The sequence below is a fragment of the Alosa pseudoharengus genome, unplaced genomic scaffold, assembly GCF_046254945.1.
Source record: "Alosa pseudoharengus isolate Yale_2024_CS ecotype anadromous, Long Island Sound unplaced genomic scaffold, YU_APseudo_1.1 YU_APseudo_1.1_scf_11, whole genome shotgun sequence".
Classification (NCBI taxonomy): domain Eukaryota; kingdom Metazoa; phylum Chordata; class Actinopteri; order Clupeiformes; family Clupeidae; genus Alosa; species Alosa pseudoharengus.
The window spans coordinates 18,737,347-18,754,321 of NW_027468576.1; the positions used below are offsets into that span (position 1 = coordinate 18,737,347).

General features: G+C 43.7%; 1 protein-coding gene across 22 annotated transcripts in view; it reads left to right on the top strand.

The window, feature by feature from the left end:
- celf5a (cugbp, Elav-like family member 5a) overlaps positions 1 to 9,094 on the top strand; it is a 167,558-nt gene extending 158,464 nt beyond the window's left edge. For 8 of the 22 annotated variants that reach the window (XM_076276910.1, XM_076276924.1, XM_076276916.1 and 5 more), the window contains 4 exons: positions 5,907 to 6,112; positions 6,561 to 6,647; positions 7,085 to 7,167; positions 8,966 to 9,094. In XM_076276910.1, coding sequence (XP_076133025.1) covers positions 5,907 to 6,112; positions 6,561 to 6,647; positions 7,085 to 7,167; positions 8,966 to 9,094 — 505 coding nt within the window. Of the gene's footprint in view, positions 1 to 3,181; positions 3,185 to 5,899; positions 6,113 to 6,560; positions 6,648 to 7,084; positions 7,229 to 8,965 lie in introns of all 22 variants that reach the window. The other 14 variants (XM_076276976.1, XM_076276992.1, XM_076276984.1 and 11 more) reach the window with 5 other exon arrangements.
- Positions 9,095 to 16,975: the final 7,881 nt, after the last annotated feature.

Sequence of the window (16,975 nt, forward strand, 5' to 3'; positions counted from 1 at the left end):
TGTCTGGATCTTCTGCGTAACAGTTCACATAATGAATAATACAGAATCCAGTCCTCTTTTGTTTTTGATTTGGGCAAAATTTGCTGCATTATCAGTTTGGTTTCTGCATTCCAATGAGACGGAACGCATACACAAATGCACTGTAGGGACAGCTCGACCTTATTTCCCTCCTAAAAGTGACACTTTTCCAAGAAAAGTGACATTGAAGAAAGTTGTTACCAGAGATCATCTGACAGCACGATTCACAGAAACAAGTTTAGCATGATATCGGGTGGAAATATTTAATCCAACAAACAGCAGAATATCATAATAGTATCCTGCAGAACTAGACTATACAATGTCACATACGCAGCTCATATACCATGCATATATATTTACGCATATATATATATATATATATATATATATATATATATTTACTTTGAAGAAGCATTTAGAAAAATTACAATGCTGTTCTTTGACTTATTTTATCTGTGAATATGATCTATTCCCAAATGCAGATTTGAACTGAATTATGTTGACACGTGGTGTTTTGACAGAATGATGTTGCCTCCTGCTTAAACCCCCACTCAGATGCATAACCATGTCATGTCATTTTTTCATGCCGCTCGACCAATTTTATTCAAAGCCAGCATGCTCCAGCATGAGTGATCCTGAGTCTGACTGGAATCAATGTCATATCATTATGCGCCGTGCACTGCTTTGTAAATTGGCCTTTCTTGCACTCACTTAATTGAAAGGGGCTCGCTGTGGTGTGCGGTTTCTGGTGAACTCAAACGTGCTTCATCGGACATGGCTCTATAGTGTCTTCCCTCTGCAGATTACCTTCTATTATTGAACCCATCGGAATCCGTTGCATTATTAATTCTTCTGAGAGTGTGTGGCTTTCCCAGAATATTTCAAGGACTGGGATAAATAAGAAATCGTTTTTTTTGTACCCCTTTTCAGTCATTCACTGGTGTCTCACACACAGGAGGCTGGAGTAATTTCTCTTTAAATGACGCCCCCACTTCATTTGTGCCGCGGACATGACTCACGCATAGAGGAGTGGAGCACAGGGCCGTGTGCAGGGTTTTGAAACTGCAGTGGATGCAAATGTTCAAAAATAACACCAATAAAGGTTAGGTTAGGACCTTGTTTATGAGTAAGCGGAGACACACACACATACACACACACACACTCTCTCTCTTTCTCTCTCTCTCTCGCTCTCGTTCTCTGTCATACACACACAAATACAAACACACAGACACACACACACACACACACACACACACACACACACACACACACACACACACACACACACACACACACACACACACAAGCACACACACAGACACACACACACACACACACACACACACACACACACACTATGTGTTTGGTTTTTTTGAAGATTGATAAATCCCTTTCTCTACTATTTGTATCGCAGAACAATCAAACAGAAAGGAAACCCTATCAGGCAAACCATGAAAGCCTCCTCTGCCAGAGCCACTGAGTTCAGGATAAACACAAACAAACCATTAAGGGGCACCATCCACTGCATCCCAAGCCCCCCTCCGAATCCCCGGCTTTATTTCCCCACCTTTCTTTCCTCCTCCCTTTCTTTCTCTCTCTCTTTCTTTCTTTTCTCCCCTCCTCAACGTCTCGCAAGCCGAGCTATCCGACGTTGATTGAAAAGGGCTGAGGCACAAAGCAGAAAGGCTTCTGTCCCGTGCCCGAGTGAAAACAAAAAGCCCAAAAGGTTGAGGGGGCTCTTGGAAAACAATGGCAACCTCCATTTGATCAACAGATGTAAAGCATTTCAGTTTGGTGGTGCAGAAGCGGCTTGCCAGATGGTTGACTTGATTAGGGTGTGTATGCTCCACAATGATGCATGATGATGCTTTTTTGAAAATAATGCTCGGCAGGTGCGGTCCTCTCGAGGTACAAAGAGAGTTAAAAATGAAATGGTGGTGCGTGGCGGACCCCAACGGGATGAGGAGGGGAGTGGGGTGGGGGTGGGGGGGTTGGGGTTTGGCTGTCAGCGTGCGTGTCGATCAAATGAGTTGGAACTTTTGTAATCAGGCTTCTCCTCAGAGTCGGAATGGGCTCAGGGGGCTTGCAGAGACATGGTATCACTTTCTCTTCATTCTCTCTCTCTCTATCTATCTATCTTTTTCTCTCTATCTCTATCTATCTATCTCGTCTCTCTTTGTCTCTTTCTCTCTCTCTTTGTGTCTGTCTGTCTTTCTGCCCTTCTGCCCTGTTGAAAGATGAGGGGCTAAAAGCTATGTTGCAAAGCCACAGATAAGATATATGACATCTAAACTGGCACCCTTACTGGATCGGAGCATCAGTCCAGTTATTGGCTTGACCTTTACAACATAATTATGGCCAAGGTTAGCACTTAGTTAGCACAAGGCATGGTTCCTGTTTTGTTTGCATAGTCAATATGAAAAAAGATGCTCAGGAATTCAAAGCAACTTCTTAGGCACCACATCACAGCTTTCCTGATCTGAGAGAAGACAGTGGACCAGATGCTGATAAAACAGCATAGCTGTTTTTCCTGTGTGGCCATCTGTGCCTGGAAAAAAGTGCAGTCGCTAATTGTCAAGTTACAGTTGGTTAAGGTTACTGTTTGAGTGGTTGGAGTTGACTTACTTCCTATAAAATAAAAGCTTACTCACAGTTTCAACTCAATTACCATTAGGACAGTCTTTCGAATTAGGTTCCCCATTGTAGATCATCCCTCCAGCTGCACCTCATAGCATAAACAACCATGCGCCTATTTTTATCCAGACAGAAAGTATATATTTTCTTAGTTTTCTATTTCTGGTTACTCACATACACTGTAGCATTTGGTTACATAGACATAGTGTCAGAATCTGGTGCAATAGCCATCTTTTTAAACCCATCATGGCTGTCTTAAAAGGTTGCAGTGGCAGGATATAACCAGCTGAAATGAAAACAAGAAATACCTCAATATGGTGGGGGGGGGGGGGCATCCTAGAAAAAATGCAGTCCTCGATGGGTCTGGTGCTGTTGATTTAAATGTATATTTAGCTTGGTAAACACATTTTCTGCCCAGAGTGAGGTAAGCCATTCTTCAGAGAGCAGTCTCTGCCGAGAGTAGATCCTGCATTGAAAACAGTCTGCAATTATACTTTTGTGGCATGAAATCAGGTGGGCTTTAATGGAGCTGGTGCGGGGAGAGGGGAAAATAGACGAGACGTGGGCAGTGCTTTATAGTGTATCTCCCTTTAGGCTACTGGATGGCATTTTTATTTGCCCTAGCTATGAGAAAGGGAGCCTCTGTCAACAGAAACACACACATTTCTAATGGCAGGTTTTCTATGGCAGAGGTATAGAAGGCATAGAGGCATTGCTTAGTATTTGTAATTATTTTAGACAAATACATTTCTAAAGAATTTCAGTTTCAGTGAAATACTTTCAGTCTTTAGAGAAAGAGAGAGAGAGCTTAGATCTAGTGAACAATAGTTTTTTTTCCCTGTTCATTGGTATGTGTTGAAAAACAGTGAGAAATAAACACATTTCATGGCCAGCATGTCGTATCCACAAGTCATTAGCATGTCTTTACACCATTTAGTACGCTCGATAGTTTCAATCCGACTCTCTCATCGGTCTCTCACAGGTCCTCTCAGTGGCGATCCCTGGGTTTAAAGCCCCTGTTCGCCTCAGTATCTGCTCTCTATCACATTACACTGTAGTCCGAGCCCTGGCTGCAGTATTGGCTCTTCCCTGGTGCCCTGGGCCCTCCCAGCACCGAGGTCCATCATTTTCCCGGCAGCACAATCTCACAGCCGGTGACTTTTATAATCTCCTTCCCCGGGCTCCTTATCAGTGGAGGGACGCGTCCGCCCACTGACCCCACCGTGTGCTGGCCAGGGCTCTAAGCTTAGGAAAATGAATTTGCCTGATGATGGAGAGGCCGCATTACCCACTCCTGTACAGTGTAGCTCTGTAGTTCCGCTTAGTGTGTGTGTGTGTGTGTGTGTGTGTGTGTGTGAGAAAGAGAGAGAGTGTATGTGTTTGTGTGTGTGTGTGTGTGTGTGTGTGTGTGTGTGTGTGTGTGTGTGTGTGTGTGTGTGAGTGCGTGTGTGAAAAAGAGAGAGAGAGTGTGTGTGTGTGGTCCAGCAGACATCTGTCTGAGCCACAGTGTATAGCAGAGCTGGAGAGCAGCCTCTTGAGCCTGGTGGAGCAGTTGGTGATGGGGCCGGGGGGGGGGGGGGTTGGAGGAGGTGGTGGTGATGGAGATGGGAGGGGGGGGGGGTTGTAGCTGCAGTCTATTCATCACAGGTCCACAGGAAACAAACAATTGCGAGGGGCTTAAGGACGGGGGGGAAATAGTGCAAGAAAGACAAGAGTTCCCGCCAGGCTCCTGCCTATTCCCCCGGTCACAGCAGTGGGCTGTGTGCCTGTCAGAGAGCTACATGCTACAGGCACGGCCCTCACAGTGGGAAGCCTGGCCTATCACACATGTGCAGTGTATAGGGGACCCCCCTCCGCTGGATATCCTAGCCCGAGCCTATCTGCATACATCAGAGCATGGAGCTTGCTTGCTTGCTCGCTCGGCTGTGAGTGAGTGAGTGGGTGAGTGTGTGTGTGTGTGTGTGTGTGTGTGTGTGTGTGTGTGTGTGTGTGTGTGTGTGTGTGTGTGTGTGCGTGTGTGTGTGTTTGGTTGTGTGTGTGTGTGTGTGTGTGTGGTTGTGTGTGTGTGTGTGTGCCCCTGGAGAAGAGAGAGTTTCTCTATAGGGTCTTAACTACGGGAGCAGATTGCGAGTACAGCATGCCTGAGGGTTTCCGTGACAACCAGCCTTTCCTGTCCAATCGCATCGCGAGCCCACAGATTGAAAGGTGATCCTGAGGGATCCATTTTTTAAGCCTGCAGTGATGCACGTCCACGGCACCAGACTCCTCCGAAAAGCCGCCTGGCATCCGAGATATTCGCAGGCGCTCACTGGCTCGCCACTGCCCATCCGTCGATTGATTTTGCACTTTCATCAAAATAGATTACATTCCGAGACAACAACGAAAAAAGAAAAGAGGCGAGAGAAAGAAACAAAAAAAAACCAAACACAGACGTTTCAAGTGTCGTTGTATTCTCATCACGAGCACTTCCACTATAAATAATGAACATGTATCATCTATCCACACTGTCTGTTTTTTGGCTCGTCTCTTGTGCCAGCCCTGTAAATGAACAGAGGTTGCATGGAGGTTTCATCATACGAGTGTTTAAAATCAGTGGGGTGTCACATCGACGTGACAGCCAGGGCCATCATTCACAGGAGCCATTTTTTTCCCCCTCCCTCTCCCTCTCCCTCTCTCCAGCGGGATGTCAGAAGTACCAGCGTGTGACAGTCTCCCATCATCAGAGGGGACAGGAGGGGGAAGGGGGGGGGGGGTGATGATGATGGGTGGAGGGGTGGGGGGTTTGATGGTGGTGGTGGGGGGTAGGGGAGAGATGGGGATGGCTTGAGTGGTCTTGTGATCTGCCTTTGTGACTGTGCATGTCCACTTAAAACTGAGGGGAAGTCACCTCACATGATGTGTGCTATTCACTATGCTATTCTATGCTCCTATCATGTCATGCTATTTAAACTTCCCCATTACAGTACCTGTACTTTGACTTTGAACAAATGTTGTGTTTTTTGATAAATGCTTTACATTTACTTACATGAGATAACAATGTGCATACTGTCTTAACGTCATATGGTCCAGCACCTGCGTGTGGGATGTGTGTGTTTTCTCAACTCTCTTAACACAAGAGATTTGTTCACTGAAATACATTTCTCACACTACTTTCTCTCTCCCTCTCTCTTTCTGTCTGTCTCTCTCTCTCTCTCTCTCTCTATCTATCTCTCCATTCTATCTATCTCTCTCCGTTGCACTTCTCCAGGCCTCAGCTCACCGCCAGCCAACATCACCACGTCGGGCGTGCCAAGCATAGTCACGCCGATCGTCAACGGTTTCACGGGCATCCCGCACCAGCCCAATGGGCACCCAGCCGTCGAGGCCGTCTACACCAACGGCCTCCCACCGTACTCCACCCAGAGCCCCACCGCCGCCGACACCCTTCAGCAAGCCTTCACCGGAGTTCAGCAATACACAGGTAAACACTGCAATACACAGGTAAACACCACAATAGACAGTAAATATTGTAATACACAGGTAAACACCACAATAGACAGTAAACACTGCAATACACAGGTAAACACTGAATTACACAGGTAAACACCACAATAGACAGTAAATATTGTAATACACAGCTAAACACCACAATAGACAGTAAACACTGTAATACACAGGTTAAACACTACAATAGACAGTAAACACTGCATTACACAGGTAAACACCACAATACACAGTTAAACATTGCAATACACATTTTCCAGCTCATTTCCATCATTCGAGCACAAAATGGATCTGTAACCAGCCATGCTGCTTTTACCTCTAGCAGAACCACTATTTGCTTGATTCCTCTAGCAGCAAAGTCATAGAGGTTCAGTGTTTGTCGAGTGCATGAGGAGTCCATTTCTGTCCACTCTCTTTGTCCATAGCTATCTACCCCGCCACCACACTGACCCCCATCGGACAGACCCTGCCACAGGCCCCACAGGTCATCCAGCAGCAGCAACAGCGAGAAGGTGAGGGTGAGAGACTCCTTTTCTTCTTTCTCTGACCGACGACACCGCGCTCGCCGAGTCCAGCCCGGGGGCCCGGTGCTGCATTCATCACCGGGCGGAATAGGTCTGCGGGGCCGTATTTCAAACGGGTGGCATATCGCATTCACAACAGCTATTGATTGTGGTAATGTGGAGCCAAGACTAAAGTGGATTTGATGTCCACTCATCCTGACAGCGAAAAGTCACTTCTCGCCCCTGTGGAGAGATGGGTAGAGGTAGAGGTCGGGGGTGGGGGTGGGGGTTTGGCTGGAGGGTATAACTTGCTATAAATAGCCGCAATGCAATATGGCAGTGTGTGTCGACCATAAGCACTTATTATGTCAACAGCAGATATGGATTCTGAAGCTGACGGATGTCGTTTTGTTTGTGTGTTTTGTTTGTTTTTTAATGGTTTGCAGGACCCGAGGGCTGTAATCTCTTCATCTACCACCTGCCACAAGAGTTTGGCGATAACGAGCTCATGCAGATGTTCCTGCCCTTCGGGACTGTCATCTCCTCCAAGGTCTTCATGGACAGAGCCACGAACCAGAGCAAATGCTTCGGTGGGTCTCGACAGCTGCCCGATGAAAAATGCATGGAGAATTAGGGGAGATTCATGCACAGCCTGCTGAATATGCAATATTTTTGACGCCTGCGCCAATCAATACTCTTTCATATGTAGTCATGACTTAAATATTCGAAAAACATCAAAATTCTGGCATGCGTCCAAAGCAAATAAATGTCTATATATTGCGAGCTCGCCAATGATTTTTCCCTCCCTCTCACTCTCGCTCCCTCCACCCCAAAAGTTCAAGAGCAGTGGGTGGGAATTTTATGGATTTCCACAAAGCCCCAGTAGCTATTTCACGGTGAAGGGTGACCTAAAAACTTCATCCGTCTGTATAACTATATCAGTGTACAGATCACCGCTCCTTAACCTCTGCTCACATCAATATCAGGAAAGAACTAGGTCTGACTCACGTCTTCTCCTGGATCTGTCGACTCCCTCTCGGCCTCCCGCCGGAACGCACGGTGCCACCTCCTCCAAAAGCCCAGCTCTGGCCTTTACAAATCGCAGCAGTAGGCAGGCAGGCAGGCAGACAGGCATGGCAGGAGAACGGGCGAGAGACCATTATGGATCAACATTTGTTTTCGCTTCAGGGAGCAGCACCTTCCTGGACAAAAATTGATTGTATCCAGGTCTCCGGGGGGACTTAATAACGTATAAATTCATGAGAAAGGACCCATTTGTGGTATTGACTAAAGCACAATGCATTTACAGCATAATGTTACATCTGGGGAATGCATGCTCTATGGGGTAATTAATCTGCAGGGGAAGAGGGAAGGGGGGGCGGGGGTAGCGCGGCCGATTTTGCCTGGAGAAAAACTGACATGGATAGCTCCTCCAATCACCCACCGCAGCCATCACCTTTTCCTTAAGCTGCCTTAAATCCACATCCTTTCCTGTCATCAGTATTAGTGCCCCCCCAACACACGCACGCACACACTCTCTCTTTTTCACACACACACACACACACACACACACACACACACACTCACACACACACACACACACACACACACACACACACACACACACACTATCCTTGGCATGCATGTGTCACATAACCCTTCTCCCCTAATGGCTCGGCGGCAGAGAGCCTCCCCTCGTCCAGGTAGCCAGGGACCCAGGGAGAGGCCCCGCTGTTTGACATGCTTCATCAGCCGCCCTTAATGACACTCCAGACGTCAGGAAGTGGCGCCACCGGAGCCGCACTCTGCTGCAGTTTCTGGTCACTGCTCTCTAGGCTTTGGCTATTAGTGGAAACTGGGTGGTCAGTGTGAGATGTAGGGGAATGTTTTTTGGGCTATTTGCCATTTGTCTGGGAAATGTGTCTTTACCTTCATGCAATGTATCGTTTTTCTCCTTGATTGGCTTGCAGCAATTCACACAGCACTGTTCAGCAACCTTTCCAACACAACTTTTTCAAAATAAGTACAGCAATGATACTGTCTCAGTCTCAATATGAACTTTAGCCACATTTGACACGGCTGTCCAACACAAAACGGGGGTATGGCTAAGCCGTAATGTATGTGACCAGCAGAAAAATAGTCTTACAAAAAGCAGGGTTATTTCTGTGGCGCATGACTGAGCAAATTCATTGCCCAGATTTTCGTTGTGCTCTTGTCTCTCTCTCTCTCTCTCTCTCTCTCTCTGGTCCCTCTGACTCAGAGCTCTGCGTCTGAACCCTTTTATTTTCTTACTTTTCTCTCTCTCTCTCTCTCTTTTAATCCCCACAGGTTTCGTGAGTTTCGACAACCCAGCAAGTGCACAAGCGGCGATCCAGGCCATGAACGGCTTTCAGATCGGGATGAAGAGGTTGAAAGTTCAGTTAAAACGGCCGAAGGACGCCAGCCGTCCATACTGACAGTCTCTTCTACAGTTTCCACTGCAAGAGCACAGGTCAGCCTACTTTAAACTTTTCAACTGTGCATGCATGCAACAAGTTATTAGCACTTGTATGCTTTCATAGAACTGAGAATCACTATCAAGTGTGGGGTATGGACCGTGAAGCATTAGATATCTTTAGGTCGATTTTCTGACTTGTCTGTCAAGCATTAGCTAGCTACCGTAGAGAATACTAACATTCTAAAATGCTATTTGAATCTTTCTGTCTTTCCAGCATCTGACAGCCAAACTTAACAATCATGTTGAAACATCTCGATCTGTCTCTCTTCCCAGGTTTTGAGAAGTGAAATCTCATGAGGAGTTACAACTTTTTTTCTTTGAAAACTAATAAAAAAAAAACAAGTACAAAAAATGCAAAGGGATTTTTTCAAAAAGACATATCAGCATTTCCTTACGAAGACACATTGCCGAGGCGGGAGGCACTACAGGAGTTTGCAGCACGTGGATGGACTACAATCCGACAGCATCAGCAGCACAGGGCAAAAAAAAAAAGACCAAGTGAAATCTGAAAAGATGCGAACTCTTGAGCTACAGAATTTTCTCTCTCGCTGAGACTTGAATTGTTAATTAAGCAACAAACAAAAAAAAAGCAGCAAGAACAACAAATAGATTTCTATATACGTATTATATACACATATAATATATATAAAGGAAGAGGCGATTGTGGCTTTTACTCTACAGGACAAATGAGGGTTAAACTTGAAGATCAAGAAAAATACAATGGATAAAAAAAAAGAAAGTTCAGTCCCACTGCAGGGCGTTCTTTCTTTCTTTCTTTCTCTCTTTCCCTCTTTCCGCTATTCTTTCACCATCACTCTCAGCAAACGCAGAGCAACAGCGTTCTGTGGTCACAGAGGTTTCCATTAGCAACAGTACAACTGAGAATCTCTCACCCTTACGGGACCAAAGGACCAAACATTTTTATTGTTCAACAGTAATATATAGTATTAATGATACTAATACTACAAACTACTACTAATAATATAACAAGTTACCGTTAAGAAGAAATACTAGCTTCAGGTTGGATGAGGAAAAGGAATTGTTTTCTTTTCCTTTTACATTTATAGCTACTGGGTTTCAGAATATTTAAACAAAATAGAAAAAAAGAAGAAAAAAATATTTTAAAAAGCTATGATATTTTAGTGGAGTAGAATAAGTGGGTTAGAGATTGTGGGCTTGTTCAGACCTGCGTTCGTACCTCCCTCATCATACCCATGCAGAACTCTAACTCTGGACTTCATCAGAACCACGTGACTGTCACTCATTGTCTGTCTGTTCACCCTGTCTGTCTGTTCTAATTTAGTCTGTACATTCCAAACGAGGGCTGTGGCCCGGTGCGTTACTGGGTCACCCCCTCAGACAAGGTCACTCTCCTCAACGCTGTGATATAAAAGCTGTCACTGTCGAGCCGCGGCTCATCTTCAATCAGGTTTAGAGTGAAAGGGATATTTTTTTTCAGGGGCCTTTCGGAGGCATGCGGGAGCATAGAAACTGATCGCAGCTGACGAAAAAAAAAAAAGAAAGAAATAACAGAGCTGTTCGCAAACAAAGCAGGGACAAAAGAGCCTTAAGCATTCATTATTCGCACCTCGTCATCTGGGACCTACTGCTTTTCACTTACAGTAACGCCATCCCCTAAACACTGTCATTCCCAAACAATGGGAGTTATTTAAAGACATGTTTAATCACTTTGTTTTCACGCCAAAGACGAGCATCATCATGAACACAAAGGCGGCGTCATAAAAGCACTGATAATCTGGCAATAAAGCACAGTTATAAAAACGCCACAAGGGGAAGTCGGATAGTGTGTGTGTATTGGGGGGGGGGGGGAGGTGTTGGTAAGGGGGTTAGACTGTAGTAAAGGACTGTAACATCCTTAAGGGGTTAATAAAATACACAAATTACCAGAACGGTGGTTATAAAAATGACCGTCCGTGCATCTCGGAGCAGGCAGGGTGAGGCGCTGGCCAACCCCGGGCACTGCAAGAGAGTCTCCCGCTGGTCACAGCAGCCAGCCACCTTTCAAGCACATCAACTTTTAATAGGGACCATCAGTTTACGGGGACCTGGGAGTGGAGTCACGGCATGATTAGGATAATGCTAATATTGATCAGATAGGGAGCCACTCGGCAGGGCGAGAGATGCACAATCAATTACACATTGGCATTTCCAATTAATTGACTGACTGACGGAGTTCACTCCCCACTACACACACACACACACACACACACACACACACACACACATTCACAGTGTAGATAAGTAATGCCACCCAGCAGTGCTTGAAGCTGTTATGTTGCAGTTTGTTTGGATGCCTTTTAAATGCATTACTCCCAAAAATATGCATTGCGGTTATTTAGCTGAAATTATGCAGATTGCAGACAGGGAAATATATAGGAATGAAAGAGAAAGCAATTTGTCTCGTTTTGTTACGGCATATATATCAGTGATTATAGTGACCCATATATTAATTATGATAGCACACTGGAGCTCGCCATATGGGAGATTCCATACAAAATCCTTCAAAGAAACTGCACAAGACAGATACAGAGAGCAAACAGAGACGGATGACCAACGAACACAGGAATAAGGCTGATACACTTGCGAATGTTCTTTGCAATATTACTGGGCAATGTCGATGAAATATATAACACAAATAATGCTTGCCCTTGCTTAAAATGCGTATAGCACTATACTAGGTACTAGATGCCTCTCATTTTAGTCTATTGGCTTTTGATGGCAATGCTGATCTACGGCATTGCCCAGCATATTGCCAGTTCTATCACCCGGACTGATGAGTTCAGATGGAGAATGAAAGCCTGCAGATGAAGAAATCAGACCTTCATTTGTACCAGGGTACAGACGGAGACAAACTATCAAGGGACAAAGGACATTGAAAGTGTCCTCATTTACAAAACAGTCCTGCTACATTAAAAATCTGACAGATGCCTTCATTAAGTCAATAGATACGCGTAGAGCTCAGAATATGTGTGTGTGTGTGTGTCACGGGTGAAGTCCAAAGGAAGATTCTGATTCAGACCATTTCCCCGCTCTCTATTTTTGTTCCTACCCGATGGCCATCATCTCATTCCTCATTTGGAGTGGGGGAAGCAGCCCTCCACCACCTCCAGCAGGTGTTGGGGCTACTCATCCAGACCACTGGCACATCCCTCAACGAGACCATGTCCATGACATTTCACATTTCACGTCACGCACCCCTGCAAACATGTCATGCTGCGTCGCAAAAACACCATTCGGATTCCCCCCGCTCTACAAAAGACAAAATTACAGAGAGAGGGAGAAAAACAAAATTGACTGAGCCAGTGCCCCAAAGTGACCATGAAATACCAACATTCGGCATTGACAAACAATGACATATTGCTTTTTAGCGTAGATAAGGGGAGAATTTGCACACATGTCAAAATTGATCCTCTGCGGTCACGGGCAAGCCTGTGCAGAGGCATGTAAAAGTATGTAAGAGACGGGAAACATCAATATTTAAGACTCACTGGATTTATTAGACTTGAATTTTATTTCCCACCTCATTTTTCCACTTGTGTCTCATCTCGAAAAAATAAGTCTCACATACACATAGCCAGGCATACACTTGCACCCACGCACACACACACACACACATATATCCACACACACCCTTTGGGCACAAGGGCCCTAATAACAATGTGCACAAAAGCTCCTTTAAGAAATTCAACATGTGAGACTTAAATTATTAAAATCAAATTAAATTTGGCCCTCACGTAACAGCAGGGGTAATACAAATTAAATATGGCAAGAACGTCTGAAGTTTAATAGCTTTGAAAGATGAAATAATTTCACCCTGAAAAAAATAGCATGCCATGTTGTCTGTGGGGATGACGTCTGTTTATATCAATCAGCAACCAGTTTACAGGTGCTACCAATCGCGACAGCAGTGCAGCCACCATTCATTCTTAGAGAAGCCCTTAGCAGCATTGTGCAAATGTTGGTTCATGTTTGCCACTCGAGATCATTTTAAACATGATTATTTCAGCCTGCCTTCATGTCTTTTTTTGTTTTGTTTTTAATCCATGATGCCCACTCAATCTCGGAGCATGCTCAGTAAGGGGTGTGGGGGTGGGAAGGGAATTAAAAGTATAACAATGGTACTACTCGTATTAACAATATGATTCTTTAACTATGGTTTGTATGCTAAGGACAGTAGCTTATTATAGATATGAAATCTGTATATTAAGGGAAAATCAGCACAGGGACATTTTGGATTCAAAGGGCGGGCTTTGATGGGAGGGCAAGGGAGGGTGGGGTGGGTTCGCTTTATAAGATCATGGTAAACTTCTGGCTTCTCGGCACAAGGAAAAACAAAACAGTATATATATCGAGAGTATTTGAATCTGTTGTCAAGACGGAGAGCTTATGTGAGTGAGTTGGGCATTTCAGTGTTAATCCGGGGAGGGAGGAGGCTGTTTACATTTCTTTCTTTTTTAAAAGAGGAGAGCGCCATCTGTCTGCAGGATGGGCTCAGTACAGCATGGTGAACTGAAGTGAGGAGCAGTACCTTTTTTATGAAAAAAGAGAAGATGTGTTCTGTAATCGCCTGAGAAACCAAACATTTTTCTCCTGTTGAATATTTCTCAAATACTTGCTGCTTACATTATTTCATATTGATGACAATGATTTCATTATTTGCCAATAATGTATTTGAGCATTTATTTATTTATTATTTTATATTTATTTATTTTATTAATTTATTATTTATTTAACTTATTGGTTGATCTCTATGACTTTATTCATCTGTTATGTTTGAGAAAAAATATGTATGCATCAAAAAGAAATGCTTACTGGGCTTTTCTCTTTCTCTCTCTTTTTTTCAATTTTACAATAAAAGTACAAACTGGATATCCAGCTCCTCTTTGCGCCCCGTCATGTATACATACCCACAATATTGGATGACTGTATACTGTCATTTAAACATTTTAATGGGTAGTTCAAACACATTTATTTAATAAAACATTATATGAGAAACGGTTGAGTGACAGAAGATTAGGTAGAGAAAGGACCAATTTTCATGGCTGCCATAAGAGATTTGTCAATTTATGAATCAATTTCTCCAACATTTATCTACCTACACTTGAATTACCAATGTGAATGAATTGTGTTATATGAATAAACTTGCCTTGCCTTGCCTTAACACCTTGAACGTATCAAATCTACTAAATGACAGCAGGTGATTGACAGTCTCATCATCCTTTTTGGTGTGTGGTAAATGAACTGTGTTGAAATATTGTGTTTGGTAAGAGCATAGAGGGGGATGGGAAGAGAGGTATCCAGCTGTAAGGGAGGGTGGACTAAAAAAAAAGTAGAACCACTGGCTCATGAAATAAATTGGCCCAATTACAATAAAGTGTGGCTCTTGGTCAGTGTGCAAGCCCGGCAGTTCATCTTTATTACAATCAGTTAATGAAAATCAATCCGCCTCCTGATAAACTCTTATCTGCACAGCCTCAGAGCGCCCTGCACGCTGGATGATAATAAATTAGGGTAATATTGCCTTTGATGAGGGAGTGAATTGCAAATTATTGTAACTTTCCAAGATTTATGATGTAGATGCCTAATATCCGCACAAGGTTTTTTTTTTTTTTCTTTCACAGAGCTTCAGGGTGTGGGAGAGCCATTTGTAAAAAAGTTTAGTGACATCGTCCCATTAACAAATTTATACACTCGGTCAGGCAGGTGTCCTCAGCAACCCCCCTCTCTTCCTGCGGTATTTCAGTAGGAAGTGTCCTGTCCTGATATCATTTTGTCTGATAATGCCAGAAGATGAGCTCAGTAAATCCACCAAGGAATGTCACTTAATTGGGGGCAAGTAGCCATTAATTTTGCTGTGAGTTTATCAGGTATAAATACAGTGCTCAGACGGTAGGCGTCACAGGTAGAATCTGCTGGGAGCTCACACACGCCTCTGGTTATGCACCAGGTATTTCCTTTTAAACAAATCATTGCATTACATATTTAAGGGATTCTCCGGGAGGAGGAGGACTACTAGTCTATCCAAACATGCAATTCCTATTTTGGGCAGAATCGAGTAAGTCAAGTGGTTTGACAGTGTGGGACACACACATACACACGCTCATTTTGATGCAGTGGTGACGTGACTTGATGCAGTCTGTGTGAGCATGTTGAATTATCATTTTATGAAAGTACATCAGCCAGATTTAAGCACAGATCTGCCATCTGTCCATGCATGTGTAATGTATGAATCAGGAGCCAACAGACACAGCGGAGGCTACAAAGCAAAGAATATGGATAGAATATATTAATTACCAATATACCACAGCTTTTTTGAAGTTGGATAAAGTTTATTATGTGTATGTAAAAATAGTCATGTAGTCATGTCCTATATAACCAGCAAGTAAACAAATGAATTTGAATGAATGAATGAAACCAGATTATTTTCTATCAGCCAAAGCCTTTACATAATATAACATGGTGACCTCACCAGCACCTCACCAGCACCACCAGGGTTTTAAACTACAAAGATGATGATGCTTTTCCTGCACCACTACACCCAGCACAGATTGTCTGTATTTGTTATAGAGGTGAGACAATGGATAATTAGACTGGTTAGTGGCTGTGTTAGGGACCATTAAAAGGGGTCTTGAATTAAAATAAGCTGTACTGAGCACCTTTCTTAGTCTTTACACAAGTGCCTTGTGGTCTGTTTACAGCCACAGAGATTTGGGACCTCGGTTTTATGTCTCACTCCGACGGCAGAACGTGACTGCATGGCTGTGCTCCCATCACTGCAGTGGGGTTTGTCCACTTAGTCCTGCTCGTCCCTCAACAACTCCTCCAGTGTGAACCCAGTACTGCATGGTGAAGTGAACCAACACACAGTTTTCTGTATTTGTCTGAGAAACCAGAGGGTATATCCAGTTAATCTCCATCAAGGCATCGGTCAGGTTATTTACCTTGCTAGGTTTTGTTTATTGTTATTGTTATTATTGTTTATTGGTTTTTTGTCAAAAGGTCTTGCCAGGAAAAGTTTTGGAATCACTTGTATGACAGATTGCTTGCTTGTTTGTTTGTGTTTATCCTCAGTGTACTTTCAGTTATTTAGATAAGCCAGGCTAAAGATGAATAAGATTTAGCTTTGCTGACTCTAATATGAAAAATAGAAGTAATTAAAAACATTTATGAATTAGTAATGGACAGATGAATTTTGGGGTGTTTTTTTAAAAAGCATTAAGTGGATTGGAGGGATCAAGGACATGCATGACGACAGCCATCAATCTAGCTATTAGCCATCAAGGAGAGGGCAGCGTCTGTACAGCTGATTTATCTTGCCTAATGCTCTATTAATATTAAATTAATTCCTCCTTAGTGAATATCAATCATTCAAGAGGGCCCCTTAGAATCATTAGCAAAATAATTGTCCTTGTTTATGAGGAGGCAAAGAGAGACACTCATTGACAATTAAGTTTTTCTCTTGATACGAAAGTGCTGTGGTGCACCAGTGACAGGGTCATCAGAACATATTGTTGCTGACTAATGCACCAAACTTATAAGCCATTACATCCTTGTGTTTGCAGGTTTTTATATTATCTTCATACGTCCCTAGAGTTTGATGATTAACATATGTCAATGATAAATTGGCTAAAATAGCCCATGTTATTGGCCTGTGTAACGGCCAACTGGTTTGGTTGTGGTGAAAGTTATGTTCGGTTTCCATCTTCAGTTGCACTGCCCAGTCAGTCATCATTGGAAAATCTCATGGTAGCCATTACTCCTTTAGACATCATACTGCCTCCTGCTGGTCAGAATGTCATTCTTCATGTCATTCTCAGCT